The 26137-nt window shown below is 41.8% G+C and overlaps 2 protein-coding genes across 5 annotated transcripts in view; one reads left to right on the top strand and one right to left on the bottom strand.

The window, feature by feature from the left end:
- The window catches only part of RTN3 (reticulon 3), a 60939-nt gene extending 42655 nt beyond the window's left edge, over window positions 1-18284 (bottom strand). Inside the window, exons 1-2 of one of the 3 annotated variants that reach the window (XM_058689394.1) lie at window positions 18002-18284; window positions 5644-5700 (exon numbers count right to left, since the gene is read on the bottom strand). In XM_058689394.1, coding sequence (XP_058545377.1) covers window positions 5644-5700; window positions 18002-18140 — 196 coding nt within the window. In that variant the 5' untranslated portion in view covers window positions 18141-18284. The remainder of the gene's footprint in view (window positions 1-5643; window positions 5701-18001) is intronic. The other 2 variants (XM_058689395.1, XM_058689396.1) reach the window with 2 other exon arrangements.
- Window positions 18285-25120: 6836 nt separating this feature from the next.
- The window catches only part of ATL3 (atlastin GTPase 3), a 49645-nt gene continuing 48628 nt past the window's right edge, over window positions 25121-26137 (top strand). Inside the window, exon 1 of one of the 2 annotated variants that reach the window (XM_058689391.1) lies at window positions 25121-25416. Coding sequence is in view for 1 of the 2 variants with exons in the window: in XM_058689390.1 (XP_058545373.1) it covers window positions 25696-25741 (46 nt within the window). In the remaining variant the exon portion in view is untranslated. Of the gene's footprint in view, window positions 25417-25526; window positions 25742-26137 lie in introns of those variants that run through there. The other variant, XM_058689390.1, reaches the window with a different exon arrangement.

The following is a 26137-nucleotide window of genomic DNA, read 5'->3' as shown; positions in this document are numbered from 1 at the left end:
CCTCCTACCATTCTCAAATAAAAGGAAGTAATTACTAAGGAGCTTTGATCTATTTCAAAAATCTGAGTGAGGCAACTTCTCAATCAGTTATTACTCAACAAATGCCTGCGGCATTCCAAGAATCATGCTAGGTTCTGTGTAGGTAAAGACATTTAAGACAGCCCAATACAGAAAAGATTTGAAGCCAATGTTGAAAGAAAACAGAACTTTTCCCATTTTACCACCATCAAGGTCAAAGTATATTTTAGTTCAGTGTGCAACTAGCTGAACAGTACAACAAGCTGGCACAAAAACACGGTCTGACACCATCTTTGACAATCCCTTTCAAATTTTAGAACTGCTAGTACTTCATGTGTGATCTCTGACTTACTGACTCAGCATTTCCTGAGATGGATACAACCTGCATTACAAGTGTCCTAGGTAATGAACCTGGTTTGAAACCCACAGCCTGCCTGCACTTGACAACTCCCATCCTGTAAAAATCCCACAGGAGATGAGCCTGACACTTCTCTCTCACTCTTGCCCCTGGATGGTCCTTGTCCAGAAGCACAGCTTATAGGTCAGTGGGGCGAGGGTGGTCCTTTGTGCCTGCTTTAAATGCTTCTACCTACTAATTTCAAAGTATAGGAACTCGAAATTTTGGCTGAATAAGGCAAAAGCTCCATTTGACTAGAGACTTTGGTGTGGGAGTTCTGGAAGAAGTTCCTCTCTCCTATGCCTACAGTATTTTACCTCACAGAACAAGGAGGGGTTAAAAATGGCAGAATGAAAAATCAACTTCCAGGTAAGCACTGTGTTCACACCGAGTAAATGCACTGGAATTGAAAAAGTCCCTTCATGTGTTGTTTATCCTTCAAAACAGCTCCTCTTTTATTCCCCAAACTGCCTTTTCGAAAAAGATTTAGTATTTGTATTTAGGTGTTGGTAACTTAACTACTGAAAACACTGTGATCTAGGAAACAAGTAAACAATAATGTCATCAGAGTTCTTCCTAAAAAGAGTGAATAGCTTAGAATTATTATAGTTACTGTCTGGTTACTCCCCCCACCCCCTCGCCCTCACTAAGGAAATTTATTACTTTTAATTAAAAGGATAGCTGGAACATGGAAAACCATACACATCAGTGAAGAAATACTATGCATATTCATACAAAGGAGGCTTGAAATATTCAGGTATAGGTTTTCCTACACTTGAATTTTCTCATGTTCACAAAACAGGAAAAGACAAATTCTCGTGCAAAACAGTATCAGCAACTTTCAGCCACAGCATCAAAATAGGAAGTTAGCCAGCAGACACTTTGCAGCCAAGCTAGATCCTAAACAAAAAGTCTCTTTTGTACAAAGAAAAATGTTTTGGTTTTGTTAAAAAAAAGGCTGTAACTGGCAAATTTCTTCCCTCAACACTTGCCCCAAAGTTCAGTGTTTAACTTCCTATTCCAGATGCCTACTGCATTACTCAGATTGAATGCAAATGTTCATTACTGCAAATGTGCTCCCAGCTCTCCAGGGTAGGTGGTTCCTCTCTTTCCCATCTTATTTTCACCTACTTTTCTTCCATGTTTTCTAAAGAAAACCAGAGTATTTTCCAGCCTCCACTCTTATCAAAGGTTTCAAAAGTAGAAACCAGATTTCAGTTTGATTTTGTGCTGACGGAGGGAGCACATATCCCCAGTGATACTAAATTATATCACTAACAGCGGTAATATGGTTCAAATAGTAATTTCTGCCTCTTCCCCTGCTCTCATGACTGTAACATCAACCTGAAAATGACATCTCTAAAAAATATCCGCAAACCCTAAACTACGACTAATATACTTTACCATAGGCAGTGTTTATGGGCATGGACTTTGGAGTTCTCCATCTGTCACTCTGTGATCTTGCACAAGTTATCGCACCATTTTAAACCCAGTGTTCTCATCTGGTAAAAGAGCTAGGAGTGCCTTTTCCTCCATAAAACTGGCTGTGAGGAGTAAATGAGATGGTTCTCATCAAGTATTGAACAAGGTAAAAGCTCAATAAAAATGAGCCACATCCTACGTCTATACCTCTGTTGGTATCCTTATTTTACAGTCAGGAAAACACCATGAAAATGTATTCCCCTATTTTGAAATACTCAGGGATTAGGCTGAAATTAAATTCTGCTTGATAAGAAAAAAGGAATCAATAAGAAAAAGACTACAAAGGATGAACTCAGGAGTCCAGTTTATTTAAAAAGAAACGGAGGGACGCCTAGGTGGCTCAGTCAGCTGAGCATCTGACTCGGTTTCGGCTCAGGTCATGATCTCGCTGGTTTGTGAGCTCGAGCCCCACATCAGGCTTTGTGCTGACAGTGCAGAGGCTGCTTCAGATTCTCTCTCTCCCTCTCTCTCTGCCCCTCCCCCCCAAGTAAATAAATAAACTTAAAAAAATAAATAAATAAAAAGAAATGGAGTATTCTATTGTCATTACAAATGTATTTAATAGCTGTCAAAAAGTTTACTTTGCTAATTTAAATAGCTGTATACTTCAAAGTAGTACAATTTTATAAATATTATATAATTTTATAAATATTATATAATTTTATTTTCTGTCCTTCCTTTATTCAGTCCAAATTAATGGCAGTTTTTTGTAAATGGGATAGCCCTGAAGGCCAATAATGATAACTATTTTAGGACCGAAGATGTCATTCTTAAATATGAAAACATCCTACTCAATAACTGCTACATATTGCTTAACATGGTTTAGATACATAAAAGTGAGACACAATTCTCCAAGACTAAATGGTCAAGGGCTATGGAAGCCAGAGACAGATTAGTTAGTTGGGTTGATGCCAGTGATGGACTCAAGGTTCCTCTTTTTTTTTTTTTTTTTTTAATGATTTATTTCTTTTGAGAGAGAGATAGAGAGCCATGAGCAGAGGAGGGACAGAGAGAGAGAGAGAGAGAGAGAGACAGACAGACAGACAGAGAGACAGAGAATCCAAAGCAGGCTCCAGGCTCTGAGCTGTCAGCACAGAGCCCATTGTGGGGCTCAAACTCACAAAACCATGAGATCATGACCTGAGCTGAAGTTGGACGCTTAACTGGCTGAGCCACCCAGGTGCCCCTCAAGGTTCCTGGTGGTAGTAGCAGTCACTCCGAAAGCCCTGCGTTGGGCCAGACTGGTCTCAGCTATTCTCCCCAGGGTTTTTAAGCTAATTAATCAAGGACATCAACATCCTCTTTCCTCATTTTTATTAAGGCATTCTAGAAGCTACCGTTCTTGGCTATTCTAGAACATACCTAATTACTTGCCAAGGTGTTTCCTCAAACAACAGGCTGATCTCTAGACTTGACAATGAAGTAGAGTACCAATTGGGTTACTTTTCCATTACGTGTTTTTTTGTTTGTTTTTGCAAGAGAAAAATGTTAGTACTAATACAGGCTAGACTGTACTGATGAGAAAAAGGGAATCAAAGAGAAGAAGACTACAAAGGACCAACTCAGGAGTACAGTTTATTTAAAAAGAAATGGAGGGGCGCCTGGGTGGCTCAGTCTGCTGAGCCTCCATTCCTGGGAACGTCAGGGGTACAGCTTTTTAAACTGTTACTCTACTGGGCACCTGGGAGGCTCAGTTGGTTAAGTGTCCGACTCTTGATTTTGTGGGATCAAGCTCTGTGTTGGGCTCTGTGCTGACAGCACAAGTCTGCTTGGGATTCTCTCTCTGCTACTCCCCACCCCCTTCAAAATAAGTAAATAAGCTTAAAAAAAAACCCCAAAACTGCCACTTTATGATACCCTTTTTAACAATAACATTATCCTAAATCTGCACTGGTCAAAATAGCTATAAGCAAGAAGGAAAAATGGCAAATCTATTTTCTTTTACAAACTCACTATGCCACTGAAGTCTACTTAAACCTTAGTTTTTAATTAACAAAATCCTTTATTTACCTCCATTCTACTTGAATGTATGTGTATTTTTCCTAACAGGACCTAAAATAATTTTTGAAGCTATGACACTTATCTTGTCAACATTCCATACGTTAGGGATGTTGTGCTTGGCTTACACTGTTACACTATTTACGGTATCAGGATATCAATTATCCCCTTTTTGAAAAAAGTGACAAAAAGTTATAAGCATGAAGAATTTATTTTAAAAGATCTCAAATATTTACAACAGAGAGAATGTAATGATATGTTCCATTTACACTATGATATTTTTACCAGTTTATCTTCCAGAGTAGAATACATGTAACACCTACTTGCCTAAATTATTAAATTTCTCATAAAGAAAAAAAATTAAAAATATCATTTGGTTGGGCTCCAGATATTGAGTCTCTTTGTAGATTTCAGTTATTTTCTAGTATTCTCAAAATATCTATCTTTTAATATAAATGCTTAATTAAAAAAATTTTGTTTAATGTTTATTTATTTTTGAAAGAAACAGAGACATAATGTGAGTGGGTTGGGGCAGAGAGAGAGGGAGGCACAGAATCTGAAGCAGGCTCCAGGCTCTGAGCTGTCAGCACAGAACCTGATGCGGGGCTCGAACTCACAAGCTGTGAGATCATGACCTGAGCTAAAGTCGGACGCTCAACCGACTGAGCCACCCAGGCGGCCCATATAAATGCTTAATTTTAGAGGTCATGATTTGACCCCAAGATACCCAAATTCACACAATGAGACACATTACAAAGGGGCTGGGGAGATCTAATATTATCAGTCTGAATTAAAAGCAATAAATTATCTACCATGCTTTCTAAGAAGCAGATAAACCCCCTGAAAAAATATACTTGTTCACTTTAACCCATTATATTTTTATTCTTATAAGGTCAAAGTCTTCCTACCAAACCAGCATTCACACTTTGCATCTACAGATGGGACAATTCCAGCGGGGACAATAATCTGTTTGCACAGGGCTTCTCAGACCTATCTAGTGAGTTTAATTACCTTTTTTTTAAAATAAGGGTTTTCCATTGACCTATATTTTAGGTCAAGTACAACCACAGAAATGAAACTGTACTTTATTATCAGTGCAAATGTGCTCTCCCTTGCAGATTCTTGGTAGTGCTACCCCCACATACAGCTATCACACTCCAATCCCCTTCTTCACTGGCTGGGAAATTAAACAAACAAGCAACCCCACAATCCCTAGGAAAACAAGCCTTGCTTTTCAAAAAGTCAACTGACTTGTTCAATGTCCCTAGGCAATTTGGTACAAGCCTAGCTCTTGGGACAAATCTCAGATAAATTCACACTAAAGTACTCTAGCTAGGTTGATGGATTAGCAGTTCAGCGGAAGCACACTTTTATACTCTTTCCAAATCTACTACCTCTCTAAACCAGTAACATAACTGCAAATCAGTAAGTTAAATGCATCCTGAGTGAGTTGTGTTGAGCCACAATTCTGTCTGCTCTAAATTCTGTGGCTGAGTTTATAACCTTTAAGAAATGCTCAAAACTATACCTAAAGCTTTTGCTCTGTTAAAAGAGTCCACCTACCTAGCCTTATTCTATTAACCTTTATAGGAAATCCAATGCAAACTGCTAAATATGAAGAATTGGTTTACAGATTTTATTTCAAGGGATTTGGGAGCAATAGAAAACTTGTGCCTCATATCCCCAGTTACAGCCTCTTTCTCAACATTTTTCTTTTATAAATGCACACAAAAAAATGACAGACTTGCCTTGTGAGGTCGAAAATAGAGATACAGGCTGAGAGGAAGAGGAAGAAACAAAGGAATCTGAAAGAAAATATACAGCGTGAGAATTTGACAACCTCACACAGGAATTTTAACTTCAACTCTCCTTTTTTTTTTTTTTTTTTGGCCAAGCATCATAATTTCATTGGGTTTGAGCAAGATGGGAAAACTCAAATCTTTACTTCCATTTACTGTTTTCACTCACCTGGCAGCAAAACCTTATTTCATTTTCAAGATGCATTTCTAAAAGTTAATTTAATTTTTTGGATCAAATATTCTCACCCTCAGAGAATGAAAAGAGGAACCCCTAGCATTTTAAAACAAATATAACCTCAAGAAAGATGATACTCTCCTGCAAGTCTTTTTGGGAAAGAAAAAAATAAGAATCTTAGTACTAATTGATATTTCCTTTTAACTATTTTCAACTGCATTTGAAGAGTTAGTCACTAACATGAGCATTTAAAGTTATATACTTGGCAAATATGCAAAGTGGACCCTGATTACGTTAAAAAAATCACAAATAATCCACTAGGCAAATAGGACTACATGAGAAACCTTCCACCTTCTAAAATTATACTCCTCTAAATTTGGCAACATTTATCAGAATTTTAAATGCATGTACTATCCCCACCAACCATCAATATTCTTTTGAATTTGGCCAGTTATACTTCTAGGAATGTAACATAAAATATTGTCACAGAGTATAAAAACATGTTTATAAGAATATTTATAAAAGCAGTGGTCATAAATATTAGGAATAATCAAAATGACCACCAACAGGAAACTAGTTACATCCAAACAATGGAATACTTGCTGCTATGAAAAAGAATAAAGGCACAGCTATGTATGTTGATATACTTGATGAAAAAGCAAAGGGCAGAGGTATATACATATGCCCCCGTTTGTTAACTGGCAACAAAGGGGACTAGCAAAAGGGACTTTAAGGTTTGAGGTGGGGGAGATTTGCTTCTAACTACAACCTTTGGCCCTTTAAAAACAAACAAACAAACAAACAAACAAACCAAAGCATATAAATTATCTTTTCAGTAAATATAGAAAAAAAATTAATAAAAATAGCATGGGAAAAGCAACCTCCTCCCAAATGCCCCTAAATATACTGGCCTTTACTTGTCATCTCCTTTTTTCCTTGCAATTATAAACATGTTTTTACAAACATTAGAAATATACTTAAAATGGGGGAGATTGCTTTAAAGGACTGGGCTATAGCTATATTGTAAGTACTTAGTCAACAAATATGGAGAACATAACACCAAGACAGTTTAGTGGACAAGTAGCAGTAATTCAGTAACTCAAGACCAGACTTTTAAAATTCATTGCTTTTTAATCATCTTAAGATAAAGCACCACATTTACCACTACAAATGAAAAACTGTTTTCCGTTATTTATTTTTTTTAGTAATCTCTACTCCCAACGCGGGGCTCAAACTCACAACCCTGAGATCAAGAGTTGTACACTCCTCCGACTGAGCCAGCCAGGAACCCCATCTCTCTTCTTTTTAAAGCAAGCATTTCTATAGGTTCCTTTAATGTTTCCAGATGGGTTCATCCCTATATGCATTTACCTTCAACATTAAACTCATCTGATGATGAGTTTAAATTTGAATAAGCAAAAACCAAATGCTGAAAAAGCCCAATGCCAAAAATGATCCTATGAATTTGCCCATCCACCTCCACCTAACACCCCCTCCTGTGGAAAATTTTAACAAATTCTTATGCATAACATCTACTCTGATACAAAACACAGATAACCAGTAACAATTTGCCAAAAAAGATCCTGTGAACTTGCCTATCCACCTCTACCTAACATCCCCTCCTAATGGAAAATTTTAACATACAAATTCTTATATATATGAAATTCTATTCATATATATACATATATTCATACATATACGAAAAGATATACATGAAAATGTTAACTGGATGGTACTACTCACTGGTTTTTAATTTTCTTTGTATTTTTTCTTGAATTTTGTTATAGACATACATTTTTCAAGAATTCTAAATTTCTAATTTCTAATTGCCCTCTCCTTACAAGGAACAGGTAAGCAACCTTAGAGGAGAAAAAGGACACCTCAAATGGGATCTCTAACAGGTCTTCCAATAAAATTTTAGTGAATAATCTTTTTAGTCTTCACACCACTAGATTTTTAATCCTCGTAAGACTTTAATCTGCAACTGTCAAAACTACCACACACACACACACACACACACACACACACACACACACACACAAATCATGCCACTTTGAAAACAGGTTGCTCCATTTACTGAGTCCTGAATGCTGATAGACACTGAACTAAATACTTCTATACATATTAAATGCAATTGTTACAAACCTCACTTATGATTTAAAAAAAAAAAAAATGAAAACCTGAAGCTTGTGTCAAGAATCAGTATTGAAATCCACACTTTTCCTGGAAGTCTGTGCCTTTCTTTTTATATAATTCTATCCACCAGTCAGATTACCTATCTTATACGCTAGTTACCTAAAAATTTACTAGTCAAGTTTATGTTTTAAAACTTCATCAGACCAGTAAAATAAGATCTTGTCCCCTACCTTTTAACCCTTCTCTCCCTAGCAGCATACTGAGTGGGTGAGAAGTGGAAAAACAGGTGCAAAGAGAGCAAAAGGGCACACTAGAGTAGGTTTTCAAATTTGCGTCAAGCCTGTGCCAGATACTGTTGGGGGCAGAGGGAATAGGAAGAGAGGTGCTTTGGACTGTACATGAGACTTCAGTTTTGATTTATTATTGAGGGAAAATAAACCAAATAAATCTCACTGTTTGAATTTTCTAACCCCCATTAAAATATTATTCCAACAAATTATTTATTTTAGTGACAGCTGTCCTTCAACACCAGCAGAATACAAACTATATTTTTACACAGAGAAAGAAGGTTCGGTTATTAAGGCATCTTTCAATACATAAGGAAAAGTAGTATTTGAAACTTTATCTAAAACTCATATAATGAAAATTAGAAATCCATCAGCTCTTTCAAACATCTTTCTCTCTAATGTTAAAATTAAATATTCTTTCCATTACTTAGTTTTCCTGTTTGCCTATAAAGGTAGGCTCCTCGAAAAGGGTTTCTATTCTTTCTCGTGACCACAATTCCTGATGATAACTCATATCATTTCAGTAGAAATGCTAAACTAAGCCAACTAATGCCCTCTCCTATCAGAATTCCAGGGATAAGCAGACCAATTTTTCCCCCAAAATTTATTCCATTTTTCCCTTATATTTTTTCTATTACTGTATCACTGAAGAGAAGTAGTGAAAGTGGGCCTCCTTGCCTCCCCAAAGCAATTCTGATTTCATGATTAAGGGTTTCTTTTTTTTTTTTTTTTTTTTTTTCAACGTTTTTTATTTATTTTTGGGACAGAGAGAGACAGAGCATGAACGGGGGAGGAGCAGAGAGAGAGGGAGATACAGAATCGGAAACAGGCTCCAGGCTCCGAGCCATCGGCCCAGAGCCCGACGCGGGGCTCGAACTCACGGACCGCGAGATCGTGACCTGGCTGAAGTCGGACGCTTAACCGACTGCGCCACCCAGGCGCCCCAATTAAGGGTTTCTTTAAAACAAACTTTGAATTTTAGAATAATTTTAGATTTACAGAAAAGGCCCAAAGGTAGTAGAGTATTGCTTTATATCCAGCGCTCACTTTCTCCCATTGTTAACAAGTTATGTTAATATGGTGGTACATTTGTTACAATTAATGAACACTGATACATTTCATTAATTTTTCCCTAAAGCCCTTTTTCTGTTCCAAAATCCCATCCAGGATACCATATCACATTTTGTCATCCAGTCTCCTTAGTCTCTTTCAGACTATGACAATTTCTAAGACTTTCCTTGCTTTTGATGGTCTTGACAGTTTTGAGGGAGCATTTGTCAGATACTTTACAGAATGTCCCTCAATTTGGGTTTGTCTCATGTTTAGATGTTCTTCTCATGGTTAGACTGGAGTTTTGGGGAAGACTACAGCTTAGGTGAAGGGCCCTCCTTCTAACATATCAAGGGTATATACTATCTCAATATGACTTATCACTGAAGATGTTAACCTTGATCCCTTGGCTGAGGGAGTTTGCCAGGTTTCTCCAGGTAGTACTTCTCCCCCATCCTTCCATACTCTACTCTCTGGAAGCCAAGTCACTACGCACTTCCTACTTGAAGTCTTTTATTAGAACACTGAAAGAGTTGGGTTCCTTTGTACATTTATGGAAGAAATGTATATATAATCCAAGAGAAGAACAATCAGAACTCTTGTCGCAAAAGAAACATAATTAGAAAGTCTAACAGAAACTAAATGGACTGTGTTAATAGGAAATTGGCTACAAATATTTTAATGACCCAATTTCTAAAACAGCACTACATTTACTTTTAGAAATGTCTTACCCTTCTCCAAATAGTATTCAAGATCAATGTAGTGAATCAAAATCTCATATTTTTTTTTAGGAATGAGATGGAAATTAGACTTATTTTAACATATTTAAAAATCTTGGCACATCAGACTAGCCTACCACTGAGTCCTTATTCGAAATGGAGTCTAACACACCAAAATGTGGCATTCAGATGGTTACAAAACAGAGACTTTTCTGGATTAAAACCATTAGTGAAAAATACCTCAAGTCCAGACGTAAAGAAGCCAATCTTAAACACAAGATGTATTTATTACAGATACAGTTTTATGGGCTTACATAAAAACCCTCTTCTTAGCACCTATGTCAATGTATCAATTTCCACAGGAATAAGTTTTTTGCAAAACTCCTAATTTGATTTTCAAAAACCAAACATTCTTCATCTGTGGTTTATGAACAATTTCATAGCAGTTCATGAACTCTGTGAAAGCTTATGCACTACTTTGTTTATATGCCTGTTTTTCTGGGAATAAAATGTCTCCAACCATTCATTTCATAACTATTTATTAAACACCTATTATAAACCAAGGACTAGTTTTAGTTGCTTAACAAAAATGATTAGTTGCTCATCCAAAAATATCTGAGGGCCTGCTCTGCACCAGGTCCTGCTCAGATATTAGAAACAGAGCAGTGAATGGGGCACCTGGGTGGCTCAGTCAGTTAAGCGTCCGACTTCAGCTCAGGTCATGATCTCATGGTCCGTGAGTTCGAGCCCCGTGTCAGGCTCTGGGCTAACAGCTTGGAGCCTGGAGCCCGCTTCGGATTCTGCGTCTCCCTCTCTCTCTGACCCTCCCCCCATTCATGCTCTCTCTCTGTCTCAAAAATAAATAAACGTTAAAAAAAAAAGAAATAGAGCAGTGAAGAGGCGCCTGGGTGGCTCAGTCGGTTAAGCATCTGACTCTTGATTCTGGCTCAGGTCATGATCTCATGGTTCGTGAGATTGAGCCCTGCATCAGGCACTGTGCTGACAGCGCAGAGCCTGCTTGGGGTTCTCTCTCTCCCTCTGCCCCTCCCTCCTCTCTTTCTCTCAAAAAATTAAATAAATAAATAAATATTTAAAAAAAAAAGCAGTGAATAAAACAGCAAAAATCTCTACTCTGATGGAACTCGCATCTAGTGTGGAAGACAGACAATAAACAAAGTAAGTCAGATCATATACTATATAAATATAGTAAGATTGTGACAGATATGACAGATGGTAAGAAATATAAAGCAGTGGAGCCCTATAAGGTGTTTTTTCTTGTTCGATTTAGATAAGGTGGTCAAAGACCTAAAGAAAGTGAGGGAGTGAAAAGCTGTGAAGATATATGGGGGCAGAGCATCCTAGGCAGAGTGAACAGCAAATAACACTCTGAGGTAGAGGAGTGTTCCTGGTGTGAACAGTAAGGAAGCCACTGTGGCTGAAGCTGGGTGAGCAAGGGGGAGGGTGAGACCGGCATTGACTCTTGAGTGTGATCAGAAGCTACTGGAGCATTTGCCCATGAGTGACATGATCCGACTTACGTTTTTCACAGGCTTACACCATCTGTTGTATGGAATACAGACTGAAAAGAGGCAAGGGATAAAGTATAAAGACCAGTTAGGAGGCAAATGCATTAATCCAGCGGAGCTATGATAGCAGCCTGGGCCAGGGTAACAACGGAGGTCGAGAAAAATGGTTAGACGCTGGATGTGTTCTGAGCATAGAATCAATAGGATTTGCTGATGTCATATGAAGGAAGGAGTCAAGGATGACTTCAAGCTTCTTGATTTGGGCAAAATATGGACAGAACGACTGTTTACTGAGATGCACAAGACTGTGAGAAGAACAGACTTATAAAAGATCAGGAGTTCAAGTTTAGACACAGTAAGTATGAGATGCCCATAGACACGAAGACTGAAGATAAAGATTTGGAAGTCACCAATTTATAGATGGTATTTCAAACCACAAGATGGCTCTCATAAATGAGACCAGAGCACAGAGAAAAGTTCTGAGAAGAAAGTCCTGGAACACTCTAAATTTTAGACGTTGGGGAGACAAAAAAAGAATTAGCAATATGAAATCCCAATAATAAGGAAATCCACAGAGTCGGAAAGATTAGTGGTTGCCAAGGAATGAAGGGAGGAATGGAGAGTGACTGCTACAGGTACAGGGTTTCTTTTGGGGGTGACGAAAATGTTCTGGAACTAGACAGTGGTGATAGTTGCATAATCTTGGGTGTGTATATATATATATATATATACACACACACACACATATATATATACATTTTAATATGGTGCTTTTTATGTGATGTGAATTGTATCTCAAAAAAAAAAAAAAAAAAAGAGAGGTGAAGGAGGAGGAGAAGAACTAGCAAAAGACACAAAGGAGGAGCAGCCAGTGATAGAGCATGTGGTGTCGTGGAAGACAAAAGGAAAAGTATTATTTCAAAGAGGAAGCAAGTGATCGATTTTACCAGAAGCTGCTGATAGGGCATTTAAGATGAGGACTAAGAAGTGGCTATTGGATTTAAAATGTGGAAAACAACTAGTGAGCCCAACATTAGTTTCTATAGAAAAGCAGAGCAATACGGCACATGGCTTAGGAAGCATGGGATCAAAAATTAAATTTCTAAATATTTATTTATTTAAATTTGTTAGTTTAACATACAGTCAGAAATTAAACTTTTTAAGTTCAGCCAATAACTGAAGTGAAGAGGGTGACTGAAAGATTTTTATCACAGGTTGTTTCAAATTTTAAAGAGAGGCAGTATGTGCATTCAAAAGAGAACTGAATTGGACCCTCAATCCCTTAGTTTTATTCTACCCTCAACTTTACAGCAACAAACGTTTAGGCATGTCACTTAATCTCCCTAAGCCTGATTCCTCATCTGTAAAATGACGCTTATATCACTATCTATGTCATAGATAGACATAACACAAGTCTTTCTCTTATTGAATATAGCTTCCAGAGATGTAGATATCTGTTTTACCTGCCTATCTGCCAAAGAGCTTTACTATATGCTCAAACATTTGTTAGGTTAATGTACGGGCACAACTTACACTACAAAGCAATACACAAAGATAAGATATAAAAATCAAATATTTCTATCTCCTATGTAAAAGACACTGCGTTGCTGAAATGCTTTCAGATAAAAGGACAAAGGGCATCTGTATCAGTTTTGCTAAAAAAGTTTTCCAGGATACCCTTCAATATCCTTAAGGGCAAGGTGCCAATGAGGAACATGTCAGAAAGCTCCAACCGCCTCTCCTGGTTAGGTTATGATGATATGCTTACAGGGAGAAATAAAACAGCTGATTGGAGAAAATAGGTAAGTATGTTTCTTCGAAATTAAAAAAGAAAATCCTAAGAGAAGGCTACCTTCTGACACACCCTTTCCTAATAAAACAAGCACCAATCTGATACAGTATTTAAAGGGATTCTCTCTGAAACTGCACTACCACAGAGTAAAAATGTCTTACATAAGTCACAAGAATGCAGTAAAAGACTTCAATGACGCAATCACAAGCAATACTGATTATAGCTAAACTTACGTGGCATATACAATTTTTCAAAACATCTGTAGCATACTCAATGACCAAAAATAATTCTAGAATTAACAGCTGTAGTAAAGGAACTGAGTAAAAAGTCAAGTCAGTTTCCTGGGCAGCTTCTGAATAAGATAATTATATAAACATAATATCAACTTGATAATTTTTATCTAAAAAGCTTTACTATTAAATTAATATATTTTTCACAAGCCTATAAAGTTTTGGAGGCAGTTATAAAATTCATCATTAACAGTAAAGCTGAACATAAACGATTAAGTACATACAACAAATATGTGTAATTATTCATTTATTTGGAGCCTTTTATAATTCCACTTGGAATTACAAAAACGGTTAAGTTCTAGGATTACTGCTAAAGGGAAGTGCTTTTCTATAGAACAAACAGTCTCAAAAAAACTGGAAACCTTAACTCTCCCTAAACTTCAATGACATGTCACCAACTCCCTCACTACTAAACTTCATTTACAAGTGCTTGAAACACACACAGGATTAAAGAGGTAAGTGAGCCCCTCCCCCCAAATAAAATAAAATAAACCAGTGAGTCCTAGATCAGGATGAGTATATAATTTCCTTACCACAAAATACAATAAAAGCAATAGTATTCATCTTATTTTGTTTTTAGGCCATCTCAAATTATAAAAAGTTAAAAACACTGATGTACTTACCAGCAATTTCATAAACAATCATCTAGAAATTTCAATTTAGGATTAAGGTATGCTTGTCACACATGAGAGACTAGATTAGAGTGGTTAAATTATTTGTGAATGTGACTCTAAAAGAAAACAGTATTAAAAGAAACATTTTATTTCTGGGGAATAAAAACCATCCAAGTCAATAGGCAAATGTAAACCATACTGACACGACCATTCTTGCTGTCTCCTGTACTCTTTCTTGCTTTCACTGACAGTGTATTGGAACACACTTATGGTCAGAATGCTGCAGAAAATACTTAAGCATATATTTTCAAGCTTTATTTAAGTAATCTCTACACTTCACGTAGGGCTCAAGAGTCACATGCTCTTCTGAATGAGCCAGCCAGACGCCCCAATACTTAAGCATACTGATGTCATCATGCCAAGCTATCTACAAAACACCTTGGCTGCCCCTCACCTTCCTTTTAACAGACTGGCTGAGTGAAAGGGCTGGTAGCTTAGAAGACATTAATGTGAAGGGTCAAAAGCTGCAACACCCACTTTTATAAAGAGGAAAGGGGTATAAGATCTTCCTTCATTGTGAGGAAGATTATGATTTCTCACTTGAAATTCAACTGATATTTTTTATCTATGTGCAAACAGTTTGTAACCTGCAAATAAATGTATCAAGTATTAGGTACTCTTATTCAGTGAAAGTGAGGATTTAAGGGCACAAAGCAAATTTGCCTAGGTCATATTGCTGAGGCTCAGGATATGCACAAGTTCATACAACCATTAAAGACAGAATCAGGCTTGAAATCTATATGCCTTTGGAGCTCAAATCTGTATGTTTATCACCATTTCATACTGCCACTGATAATGTGACATGAATATAATACAGTTAATGTCAGTGTTAAACAGGTAGATTCCTTCCTAAGGGTTAAGATGGAAAATACAAACTACATACTTATATTTGATTGACATAATAGAATAAACTGTGAAAATGATGCCATAAAAAGTACACAGGACAACTAAGCTTCACGAGTGAGAAAAGAAGGATTTAAAGCAAAAACTTTTAACTGTCCAAGCTGTTTTTGCTTTGAGGTAATTTCCATGAACAGATACAAGAAATGTAGCTTTATTCTGGCATCACGATATTCAGAGCAATAGTAAAGGGCAGTCTCTGTCAAGTTGTAGGATTTTAAACACTATTAAACGCTTTAAAAAGACAGTAAACCTTCAAAGTTCAGACACAGTATCTATACTTGGTGTCTAATAAAGGCAATCCCCCTTCTGAAAAAACACTAAATATTTAAGTCTCTTTTACCTTGACCTCAAACTTCTGCCTTTGAGATCTTTGATTTTCTTCAAAGGCAGAAAATCGGGATGCCAATTCTGGCCCTTGACCACCTTCTCCCAGCATACTCTGCTGGCTGCACTAGCACCTGGGCACTAGACCAGAGAGTGTCATCACTCATTCTCTACCTTTAGGTAGTAACTAATATTTCTAAAAGCTGTTACTAGACAGGTCAGTTGAGACAAAACTTTTTCCTGCAGGACACCAAGCGACCACCCTTTCCACATTTTGAAAGTCTCTTAAACCAAGAGGAGCTTGGTGAAAGAATGTGAAAGCTGAAGGCTGACATCAATCAACACTTGTAGACTTTTTAAACAATCGAGGTAGATTTTTAAATGTCCATTTTAAATAGGTTAAATTGTGGAATAACAAACTTCACCTTATTTTCGTAGTGCAGAAGCCTAGGACATTTCCTTTGAGATATGGAGAAAACATTCTACAAGGGGGAAGAGCTTCTCCAATGGAATTTAAAGCACACATTACAGTATCTTAAGCTCAACTTTTCAAGTAGTGACCCGACCAATGAGGCCCACCAAAACTGTATTAATGCTTTTTAGATAATATTAATACCCATCTACAACAAATGAGAACTTAAGTAAGACAGTTCTATCTATTTTGCAGGTGAATCAAGAATTCAAAATCACGAAGAATCAAAAGGTCTATACAAAAGGGCCAACAACCAAACAGTAAGCAATGACAAGCGATTAAATCCAAAACACCAAGTTGCTAAGTTATAGGGAAGCTGTTGTTCATCTGGACCTTTGCCCAGAACACAAAAATTTGGAGGAGAAACGCTGGCCGTTTAAAGGGAACAAGGGTTCTAAATTTGCTGCCTCATTCCTTTATCTGGACAGCTAATCTCGACCTTGCAGAAGCTTCCTCTGATATTGTTTCTATCAAAATGGCCATAACCGCACTGGAAAATCCAACAGGGTCCAAAGCTCTTATGTGGAAATCCAGTGTTCAAAAAACTAGAGAAAAGGGGCACCTGCCTGGCTCAGTTGGTGGAGCATCCAACTCTTGATCTTGGGGTCGTGAGTTCGAGCCCCACTTTGGGTGTAGAGATTAAACAAAACAGAACATCTAGAGAATATATAAAGCCAAGATCAGAAATCCCACGTTCTTTAGAACAATCAACCCAACATTCTGGCAATGGAGACAACGGAGTATTTTAAACCCGCTCAAAATCCTTTAAGGTAACTAAATGCACAGCAAAATTGTCTGTACTTTCCCCGGGTTATGGCCCCCTTCCTTTGACGAAAAGGTTTTTCTTTTTTCTTTTTTTCCAAAGACTGAGTTCCTCAAAGAACCACCACCTGCTCATGGTGCATTTTTTTTTTTGCCCTCAAGAAGGCATCTGCACTGCAGATCTCTGCACGAGGGGAGCTTGCCAGCCAGCTCCCACCAGCAGGCAAACGCGTATACAATGGAAACTAAAAGCGGCCTGCAGCTTGCCTCCTAGTCTTTCACAGAGAGACAGAAGAAGGGGGTTCAACCAGCTCCTGCTTTGTCTAATTTTTCTCCCCCTCCCCCCTTTCTGCGCTAAACACTCCCCTTTGTTACACTGCGATCAATAATGGCCCAGAGAGAGCATGAAATCAAAATGTGTTGATGGCTTGGCATGACTCTATTATCTTCTAGAATATAAGCAATTGATTGCTTGTCCCCACCCCCACGCCGCGCCAGTGAAGAAGCGGGCTGTGTTGCAGATGCAGCCACGGATCCATCTTGGACCATCAGCGGCTCCCTCCCAAATCTTCCCGGAGCTATTCTCATCACGCCTCCTCTCACCTCGGAGCCTCAGAAAAGCGAGCATTTAGGGAGTCTAACCACAACAAAAATTACAGGAGCAGGAAAAGAGCATAGAAAACGGCTACCATGTTTCCATCAAATGTCCTGATCCTCCCCCACGGGAAACCAAAAAATATTTCTATATTTCTGGAAGACTACCACGAATTTCCGACTATGTCAACACCTGTCGGTAAACCCGCAGTGCAACCTTTGCACCATCATCTCTTCAAAACCCTAGCCAGCTCTCTCTCCTGCAACCAACCTGCCCCAATCCTCTCAATCTCTCTAATCCTCCACTAAATCACCCCGGTTCAGCCGACGGCTCCCCCGAAATGGTGTTTCTCCCCCACCTGCTGTGCCTCGGCGTTAACGCCCACTCCCCAAGAATATCTCCCCGCCCCCAATCTGTTTGCCTCACACCCCGTTATTTCCTCACCGCCTGCACCACCTTACTCTCCCCTCCCCCTTAGCCCATTTTCCACCCGCTCGTAACCGGGGGCTGAAGCCTCCGGTAGGCGAGGGTCCTTTGCCTTCCCTGACACTCCAATGTCCCCCCCCCACCCCCCAAGGGCGGGGTTCCCCGGGGCGCCTCACCCGCACAGGAGGAGCCGCAGCTCTTCGCCCCCAGGGCGGGGCAGGCTCCAGGGCTCCCGCCGCCGGGCGCCGAAGGCTCGGCCCCGGAGGACGACGACGAGACGGACGGAGACTGAGTGGCCGCCGACGGCTCCGCCATGGCCGCGCGAGCAAGGGCAGGAGAGGGGTGAAGAGAGATGTGGGGCGGGAGAGAGGGAGGGGAAAGAAAATAATCGGGCAGCTGGCTCTCGGAAGTCCCTTCGCTCCTCCTGCTCCGAGGACAGACTCCGACAGACTGACTGACTCAGCCGAGCGCAGCGAGAGGGCGGGAGGGCGAGCGCGAGCGCGCAGGCGCACAAAAGGCCCCCGGGCGGGCGGCGGTCGGGTCTAGGCGCCCAGCGACGCAGGGCGCAAGCGCAAGAACGGTCCCTCCGCGCTCCTGCGGGGAAGGAGGGGCAAAACTGGCTTCACCCAGCGCGGGCGCGAGAGGCCGGGGTGGGCCGCGCCCCTCCGGGGACGAGACGCAAGGGGCGTGGCCAAAGGCCAAGCCCCGCCCACCACTGCGGCCGAAGTGGGAGGGGGCCCCCGCAGGTTAGTATTTCTTCATAACTCCTTATGTGAATGTGTCAGGGTTATATGAATGTGTCGCCGGATTGTGTGTTTTAACAATAGAAGTTTCTTTTGCTTCCATTAGCTGGAGAATGTCTTTCCCATAAATTCCAGAGCGGATGTCTTTTGTCTGATGCGTTCCTGCCTGTGACGCCAATGAAAAGTGAAAACCGGAATGTGGATATAGGCCCACTGTGCAAGGTGCTTTATTCATTTTTCTGGATGTGTCGTAATCTCTGAGGCAGAGATGGCACGGTCTCCCATTTGGTAGGTGGAGCAAGATGCTATACAGAATGAAAAACTATTACTCATTCTAGTCACATTCTAATGCAGCCAACAGAACCTGCTTCATATTCTTACCTTGTTTCTGTTCCCAAAGAGGGGTCCACCTTGGGTCTTAAGGTTGTCCTTTCCTCCAAATAGGCTATCAAGTAAAGAAGACATATTTTGAAGAAAAAACAGCTGAGCTAATGAGAAGAAGAGCCCGGAGATAACATCCTGGCTGCGGCTATGGGGGGATGGTAAAATGAGGTATTGAGAATATGCCACAAAATACATACAATTGAATTTTATCCATAGCCTAAATGGAGTCCTTAGTAGAAAATTTATTTGAAACCAGATATCTAGCTTATACTGGATTTTGTTCGTTTTTGTTTGTTTTGTTTTGGTCTCCTCTTTGGTTGGATTGTGAAATTCAAAGCCTTCTCCATACATGTGATCAAAATACTTGAAATGTGCATGATTCTTTTAAAAAGGGGAATGTAAACTGGAAATGGGAAAAATCAAAACTGTAGGCCTTGTGATTGCTAAAGCAGCAATCGATGACCCGAAGGGCAATTGCAAGATCAGCAGCCTCATGAAGGGGGAGGTGGTTTGCCAGGCAGCAACAGAAAGGACGAGTGATCTGACCATTGGAAATCTTCTAGAACAGGAAGTAGACTACATCTGCCCTTGGCACTTTTAAGGTCAGGTAAAGCCCAGATAGGAAAAAAACTGGCCATTGCAATGCTCTGGAAAAAAAGGCACAGAAGATTATTTCCCAAAATAATACGTGGCAGATATCTTCCTCTGACACTTACGGCATCAGTTGATAATGCAGCAATCTGTCCTTTAGATGACAAAGGGAAATGGAAACCAATCTGATAACCAAGCCAGTTATCTACCCATTCTGATAAATGCATATACTTTAAAAATGTATGCTATTAGATGCTGGATAAGAAAATGAATGAGGCTGGTCCTTAGCCCTGACAGCCATTGCTAGGCTCTTAAGGAAAGGAAAGGAAACCTGTTTTCATGGTAACTAGAAGTGGACAAAAGAAGCTAAAAATAAAGGTACGGATGTCTTGGTGGTCCTTTCATACTCTTAAGATTTCTTCTGTAAGAGACCTTTGTGCTAGGTCCAATTCCTGAAACTGTTTTTCTTTCCTGCTCCCTCTTGCTGTACCAGTAAACTTCCCTGAGACTGACTCTTGCGTGAGATGTTATTTGTATCTATGATTTGTTCCACAAATGTTTACTGATCACCTGCTGAGAGAATGACACCATCCTGGGGAATGTGGAGGAATCAAAAAAATATGTTTGTCCTGTCTTCAGTGAGCTTACAAGCTAGTTGGGGGTCGAAAATACTCGCATGAAAATAAATATTAAATGGCAACCAAAACAACCCCAAACAACACAGAACTGTAGTGTCCTGATGAGATGGCAACTCAGTCGTATGAATTTAAAGGGAGAGGGAATAGGGGCACCTGGGTGGCTCAGTCGGTTAAGCGGCCGACTTCGGCTCAGGTCATGATCTCGCGGTCCGTGAGTTCGAGCCCCGCGTCAGGCTCTGTGCTGACAGCTCGGAGCCTGGAGCCTGTTTCGGATTCTGTGTCTCCCTCTCTCTGACCCTCCCCCGTTCATGCTCTGTCTCTCTCTGTCTCAAAAATAAATAAACGTTAAAAAAAAAAATTTAAAGGGAGAGGGAATCATTATGGAGCTGGTAGTGGCTTGGGAGGTTTTATGAAGAACAAAGTCAGAGTTTGGAATGGTAAGGAGGTCATTAAAAGCAGAGAATGGTGTGAAGCAAATGAAGCGGCTGCTTTTGTGCAAGTATACAGTAAGACCTCCTTCTGGGCGGACCAATCACTGGAGAGCACTCCTTCCTCCCTGCCCAACCCATGATGCACTTCAATGCGGGCTTGTTTAGCAGAACTTGGCCTAGATTTGATCCCCTCTTGCCCCTCCCCTCCACAGGCTGCCTTAGGGCTACACATAGACTACACGGCCATCTGTGGTGGCTAGAGGGTCAGAAGTGTGACTCTAGAAAGGTTTTTAGGGTGTGGTCAGCCCAGTTGGCTAGAGCCAAGGGCTTGAATTGAAACAAGAGGGAGGTAAAATGGGAAAGATGTGTTGGGGCCAGAGTGTGGAAAGGCAGGAATACAGCACTGAGGAACTGAGGGTTCCTCTTAAGGCTAATGGGAATATGGGGGACCCAGTGAATTCAGTGAGGTTTTCCGACAGAGATGGGCTCAGATGGGATTGTTAAAAATATGTTTTTTCAATGCCTATTTAGTTTTGAGAGACAGAGCGCGAGCAGGGGAGGGGCAGAGAGCGAGGGAGACACACAATCCGAAGCAGGCTCCAGGCTCTCGGCACAGAGCCCGACGCGGGGCTTGAACCCGCGAACCGTGAGATGGTGACTTGAGCCGAAGTTGGACGCTTAACCGACTGAGCCACTCAGGCGCCCCTCAGTTGGGATTTTTGAAGTGTTTGCTGGAGCATAGCCACTTCTCAGTTCTGTGTAGCAATTTTTTTTTTTTTTTCTGGAGTAATTTTTTTTCCTGCTGAGGCACTGAGCTGGGCCTCTTCTTCCTTGGCCCTGTCCTTAGAGGACTGGTGTTTACACAGCTAGTTTCCCACCTCGGCTTCTAGGCCATCTCATTATCCCATTTTTTTCCCCCTGACTTAGGGGAAAAAAAAGGATATATTTTAATTAAGAAACCTCTTTGAATATATTCATATGTCATGTATATAAGAGTATATATATTCAAGAATAGGCCCACTATAAAGTTTTCTTCTATTCTTAACCCCTCTCCAGCTACTAGTCTCCTCTACACACACATAGGTAAATACTGTTAGGAGCTTTTTGTGGCAAATGCAAAGGTGAAGAGAGCAAATCTTCATCCTCATTCACTCTTTTTAACATAAATGCTATACACAGGTTGTTGCTTCCTTTCCTTAATAGTAAATTCTAAGGGTCTTTCCTAGTATCTTTTTTTTTTTTTTTTAAGTAGGCTCCATGCCCAATGTGAGGCTTGAACTGACTGAGCCGGCCAGGCACCCCTCTGGTATCTTTTTGAGGAAACGGATAGCTGTGCTGTTGGCTGAAATAACAATGATGAAGCAGCTGATACGTTTTGAGATTTTACTGTGTTACCACCACGTTGAGGGCCTGATATCCGACTTTTTCTTTTTAATTTTTTTGATGGTATTTATTTTTGAAAGAGACAGAGAGACAGAGCATGAGCAGGGGAGGGGCAGAGAGAGAGAGAGAGAGGGAGACACAGAATCCGAAGCAGGCTCCAGGCTCTGAGCTGTCGGCACAGAGCCCGATGTGGGGCTCCAACCCACGAACCATGAGATCGTGACCTGAGCTGAAGTAGGACGCCTAACCGACTGAGCCACCCAGGCGCCCCTCCAACTTTCTGACACCCTGTCAGTTGGGGTTGACTATTTTCTTTTCATAAACTATGCCACCAAGTCAATAGCTCATTTTATACACAGAGCAAAGTAAGGTAGATATTTAAATGACACCCAGAGATGCCAGAAGTCCAGTCTGTCCCTTCCAAGGCCCCAGACTGTTGCTTAAACGTGGATCTTAGGAGTAGGCGGTAGGAGGAAAGGCTGAATTGGGTCCCAGCACAGTCACAGTGAGTGATAATTATTCACTTGGCTATTTACCCCACAATACTGTGAGTCTCTGGAGGACAGGAATGTGTCTTACTCATATATCAGCAATACGGCCTAGCCCTATGTCTGGCACATAACAATTCTGGAAAGCTATTTTTGGAAAGCTTTGGGACCTGAGTCACAGTGGATGTCACTGCAGAAAACAATTTTGTTACTTGTGTGCTTCGTAAAACACTTGGTTATCTGGAATATTTCTGACTTTGTTTTGCTTTTTCCCAAATGACTACGGTTACCAATATTTGAGCACCAACTAGGCATCAGTCATAATTGCCCAACACTGACATCGCATTTAACCCACAACAACTCGAATCATTTGGCAGTAGATAATGAAATAAGTTCAAAGAGGTTTAGTAACTCCCCCCAAGTTTGCACAGCTAGTAAGCATCAGAGCCGGAATTCAAAGACAGGCTGGTCTGACCCCAAACACTGTGGCCTTAGCCATTCAAACATATCTACATGTCACCTGCTTCTGGAAAACCACAAGGAAAGCACAGACTCTGGTCATACCACATGACTCAATTCAGAGTGAGATGGCTAAAGGCAGGCTGTAATCAGTATTATCAATATTGAGCATTTTATTTATTTTTTTTAATTATTTTTTTAACGTTTATTTATTTTTGAGACAGAGAGAGACACAGCATGAATGGGGGAGGGGCAGAGAGAGAGGGAGACACAGAACCGGAAGCAGGCTCCAGGCTCCGAGCCATCAGCCCAGAGCCCGACGCGGGGCTCGAACTCATGGACCACGAGATGGTGACCTGTGCTGAAGTTGGATGCTTAACCGACTGAGCCACCCAGGCACCCCAATATTGAGCATTTTAAATGTCTACTGTTTTGATGACCCTGGTTATTGGCGAAGAAACAAGGACACTAACAACAAAACATTTTTTCTCGTTTATAGGAGTTGTTTTCTGAGCTGTGACTAATCCTTAAAATCTACCTATAATTTGTACTGTTGTTCCAAATGCAACTAACACTGACTTTGGTGATATTATATTGAGACAGATGTAATGTCAGCGTTTACTGGTCACTTCCTGACAGGATGGACTTCAGCGGATCTCCGTTGGGAGCCCTTAAAATAGAACAGGGTATTTTGTTCAAAAGCAGAAGTTAGGGACTTAATATTAAGGGAGCAAGAAAGTGAGTGAGCAGTGTTAGGTGTCACATATCCCTTCTTTATTTATCTGTTCAATAAACATTAGAGTTTCTACTATCCGCCTGGCATTGTTTGAAACACTGTGGATACAACAGTGAACAAAAACAGACAAAACTTCCTATTCTGATGGGAAGAGAAATGAAAAGACTATGTTTTACTTAGGGGCAACTGGGTGGCTCAGTTGGTTAAGCATCTGACTCTTGATTTTGGCTCAGGTCATGATCTCATAGTTGTGGAATTGAACCCTGCCTCAGTCTCTTGTGTGGACAGCGTGGATCCTGCTTGGGATTCTCTCTCCCTCTCACACTCTCTCAAAATAAGTAAATATTTTAAAAGACTATGTTTTACTTAAAACATAATAAGTCATATGGCAAGAAGCCTAATGAAAATGGATGAGGAAAGGGTCTAGAGAATTCTGGGATGTATGTCCAATTTTAAATTCTTACACTGTATGTTGCAATTGTGACCAGTCATTGGCCTTTGGCCCCTCTCTCTTTCTGAGCATGCCACATAATGCCCTGTAGCTGTGACACATCCTGTAGGGCCTGCACACCTAGTGTGCAACCCCATCAGCCACTTGCCCTGATGTCCCTGTCTAGGTTTTTGCTGGCCTAAATGGACTAGATCTAGACTCTTAAATCTAAAGCCTCAAGGAGAGTATTCAAGTGATCTTGAGTGTTTGGGAAGAACAGGAAGGCAGGGGAAAAGAAATCTAAACATGGTCTCTCTAGTAAGATTAGGCAGAATTATCTCTATCTCTTCACCTCTGTCCTAATCACTCAGGCACTAAAAACAGCTCAAAGGCTTGGCAAGGCCTACAGGTAGCTGGAAGGAGGTTCTGGGTGGGTTATGATAGTTAAGACAGAGGCAGAAGAAAGTATACTAATCTGTCTAATGGATGAGGGAATGGTAATACCAAGAGGTGGTGGTGGTGCTGGGATGGCTGCTTTAGCCTCCTATAAGCTCCACCAGCTACTTAGCTCCGATAACTGCCCCTACCCCAACAAATCCAAAATAACAAGATTCTTCCACTGTGGCAACTGACATTTTCTCAATCATATGTGAAGTGTGAATAAAAGCATTTTTGGAGAACCTGCTTTTGCATTGATCAGTAAGTTGCGCTTGCAAAAGTAGTTTCAAAGCAAGCTCCTGTAAATCTGACATTTACCAGACATGGCCATAGCTTAGGCTGGACAAAGCCTGTGGAAGGAGACTCACTGGAATTTCTTAGCTATCAGAGCGGTGGTGATCCTGCACCACCAGCCTTGGCCAGGCAGGGGATTATGGGGTGAAGCTGATGATAGTGGTAATGAAGTCACGGCCTCCTCTCCTTGTGAAGTCAAAATCGTTAAAAAACCAGTGACGCTCACGTCATCCAGGTTTGAGGCCTCCCTTCCGTCCTTAGACACCGAAACCGTCTCAAACGCGGCGGGTAGGGGCTGAAGGCCGGTTACCCCAAATCCCTCGCCCCGGACCGTGTCTCAAGATCAGGATCCCAGCGGGGCTCGCGGGCGGGCCCCGGCTTGAGCGGGCTCGCTCCTCCCCTCCCCGCGTGGCCTGTTGGGAGTTGTAGTTCAGTCGTCGAAGAGCCGCGCCCCGTCCTTTCTCTTCCGCTTCCTCCCCGCCCCGGATGAGTGCGCAGACGAGGGACCGCAGGCTGGGACTCAGAGCGCCGGACTACAATTCCCAACGGACAGCCGCCCCCATTGCGCAGTCCCAGGTAGCCAGCGGCGCGCGCGCGCGCGCGCACGAGCACACGCGTCGGGCGGGCGGGATTCGGTCGCTCGCACCTCCCCCGCCCCCGGCCCGCCCAGGCGCCTGCCGCGACTCGCAGACCCGCCCCTTGTTCTTTCCCTCCAAGCTCTGCGTCCCCCTCCTTCTCCCCAGTTTCTTCTGGAGCCCAGGCCCCGCCCGTTTCCCGCCTCTTGGGCCCGGTTCGTTCTCGCCTCAGCCCGCCCCTCTCCGCGCCCCTGCTGCTTGTGCTGAAGGCGGAGGCTCCATGTTGTCCCCTCAGCGAGCGGTAGCGGCTGCCTCGGGAGGAGCAGGTGAGGTGCCCAATTTCCCCCGCCCCCGCCGCCCTCCTGATCATAGTTCCAAGGAGACCGCCCGGCCGCACCGCCGCCCTTTCGGTCCCGGGGCTTGTGCCGCGCGCCCCTGCCCGGGGTACCCTCGGCCGCGACTTCGGGGCCGGGGGCTGGTCGCGAGATTCGGGCGCGGGCGGTGCCTCGGCTCCCGGCTGGGAGCGGCCGCCTTCGGGGGTCGGGCCCTGCGCGCGGGGGAGGCCCGCAGTGCGCGAAGGCTGGTGGGGCGGGCGGGCGGAGTCCCGCAACTGCGGCCCCGCCGGCCCCGCCCTGGCCGAGCGGCGCGCGCTCCGGGGCTGCGGCCCCCCTCCCTGCCCGGCACTTGGCTCGCTCGCTCGCTCGCTCGCTCTCTCGCTCGCG

This window comes from Neofelis nebulosa, chromosome 10 (genome assembly GCF_028018385.1).
Source record: "Neofelis nebulosa isolate mNeoNeb1 chromosome 10, mNeoNeb1.pri, whole genome shotgun sequence".
In the NCBI taxonomy this organism is placed as follows: domain Eukaryota; kingdom Metazoa; phylum Chordata; class Mammalia; order Carnivora; family Felidae; genus Neofelis; species Neofelis nebulosa.
The sequence above is the reverse complement of the archived record's forward strand: the minus strand, read 5'-3'. Positions and strand labels throughout refer to the sequence as shown.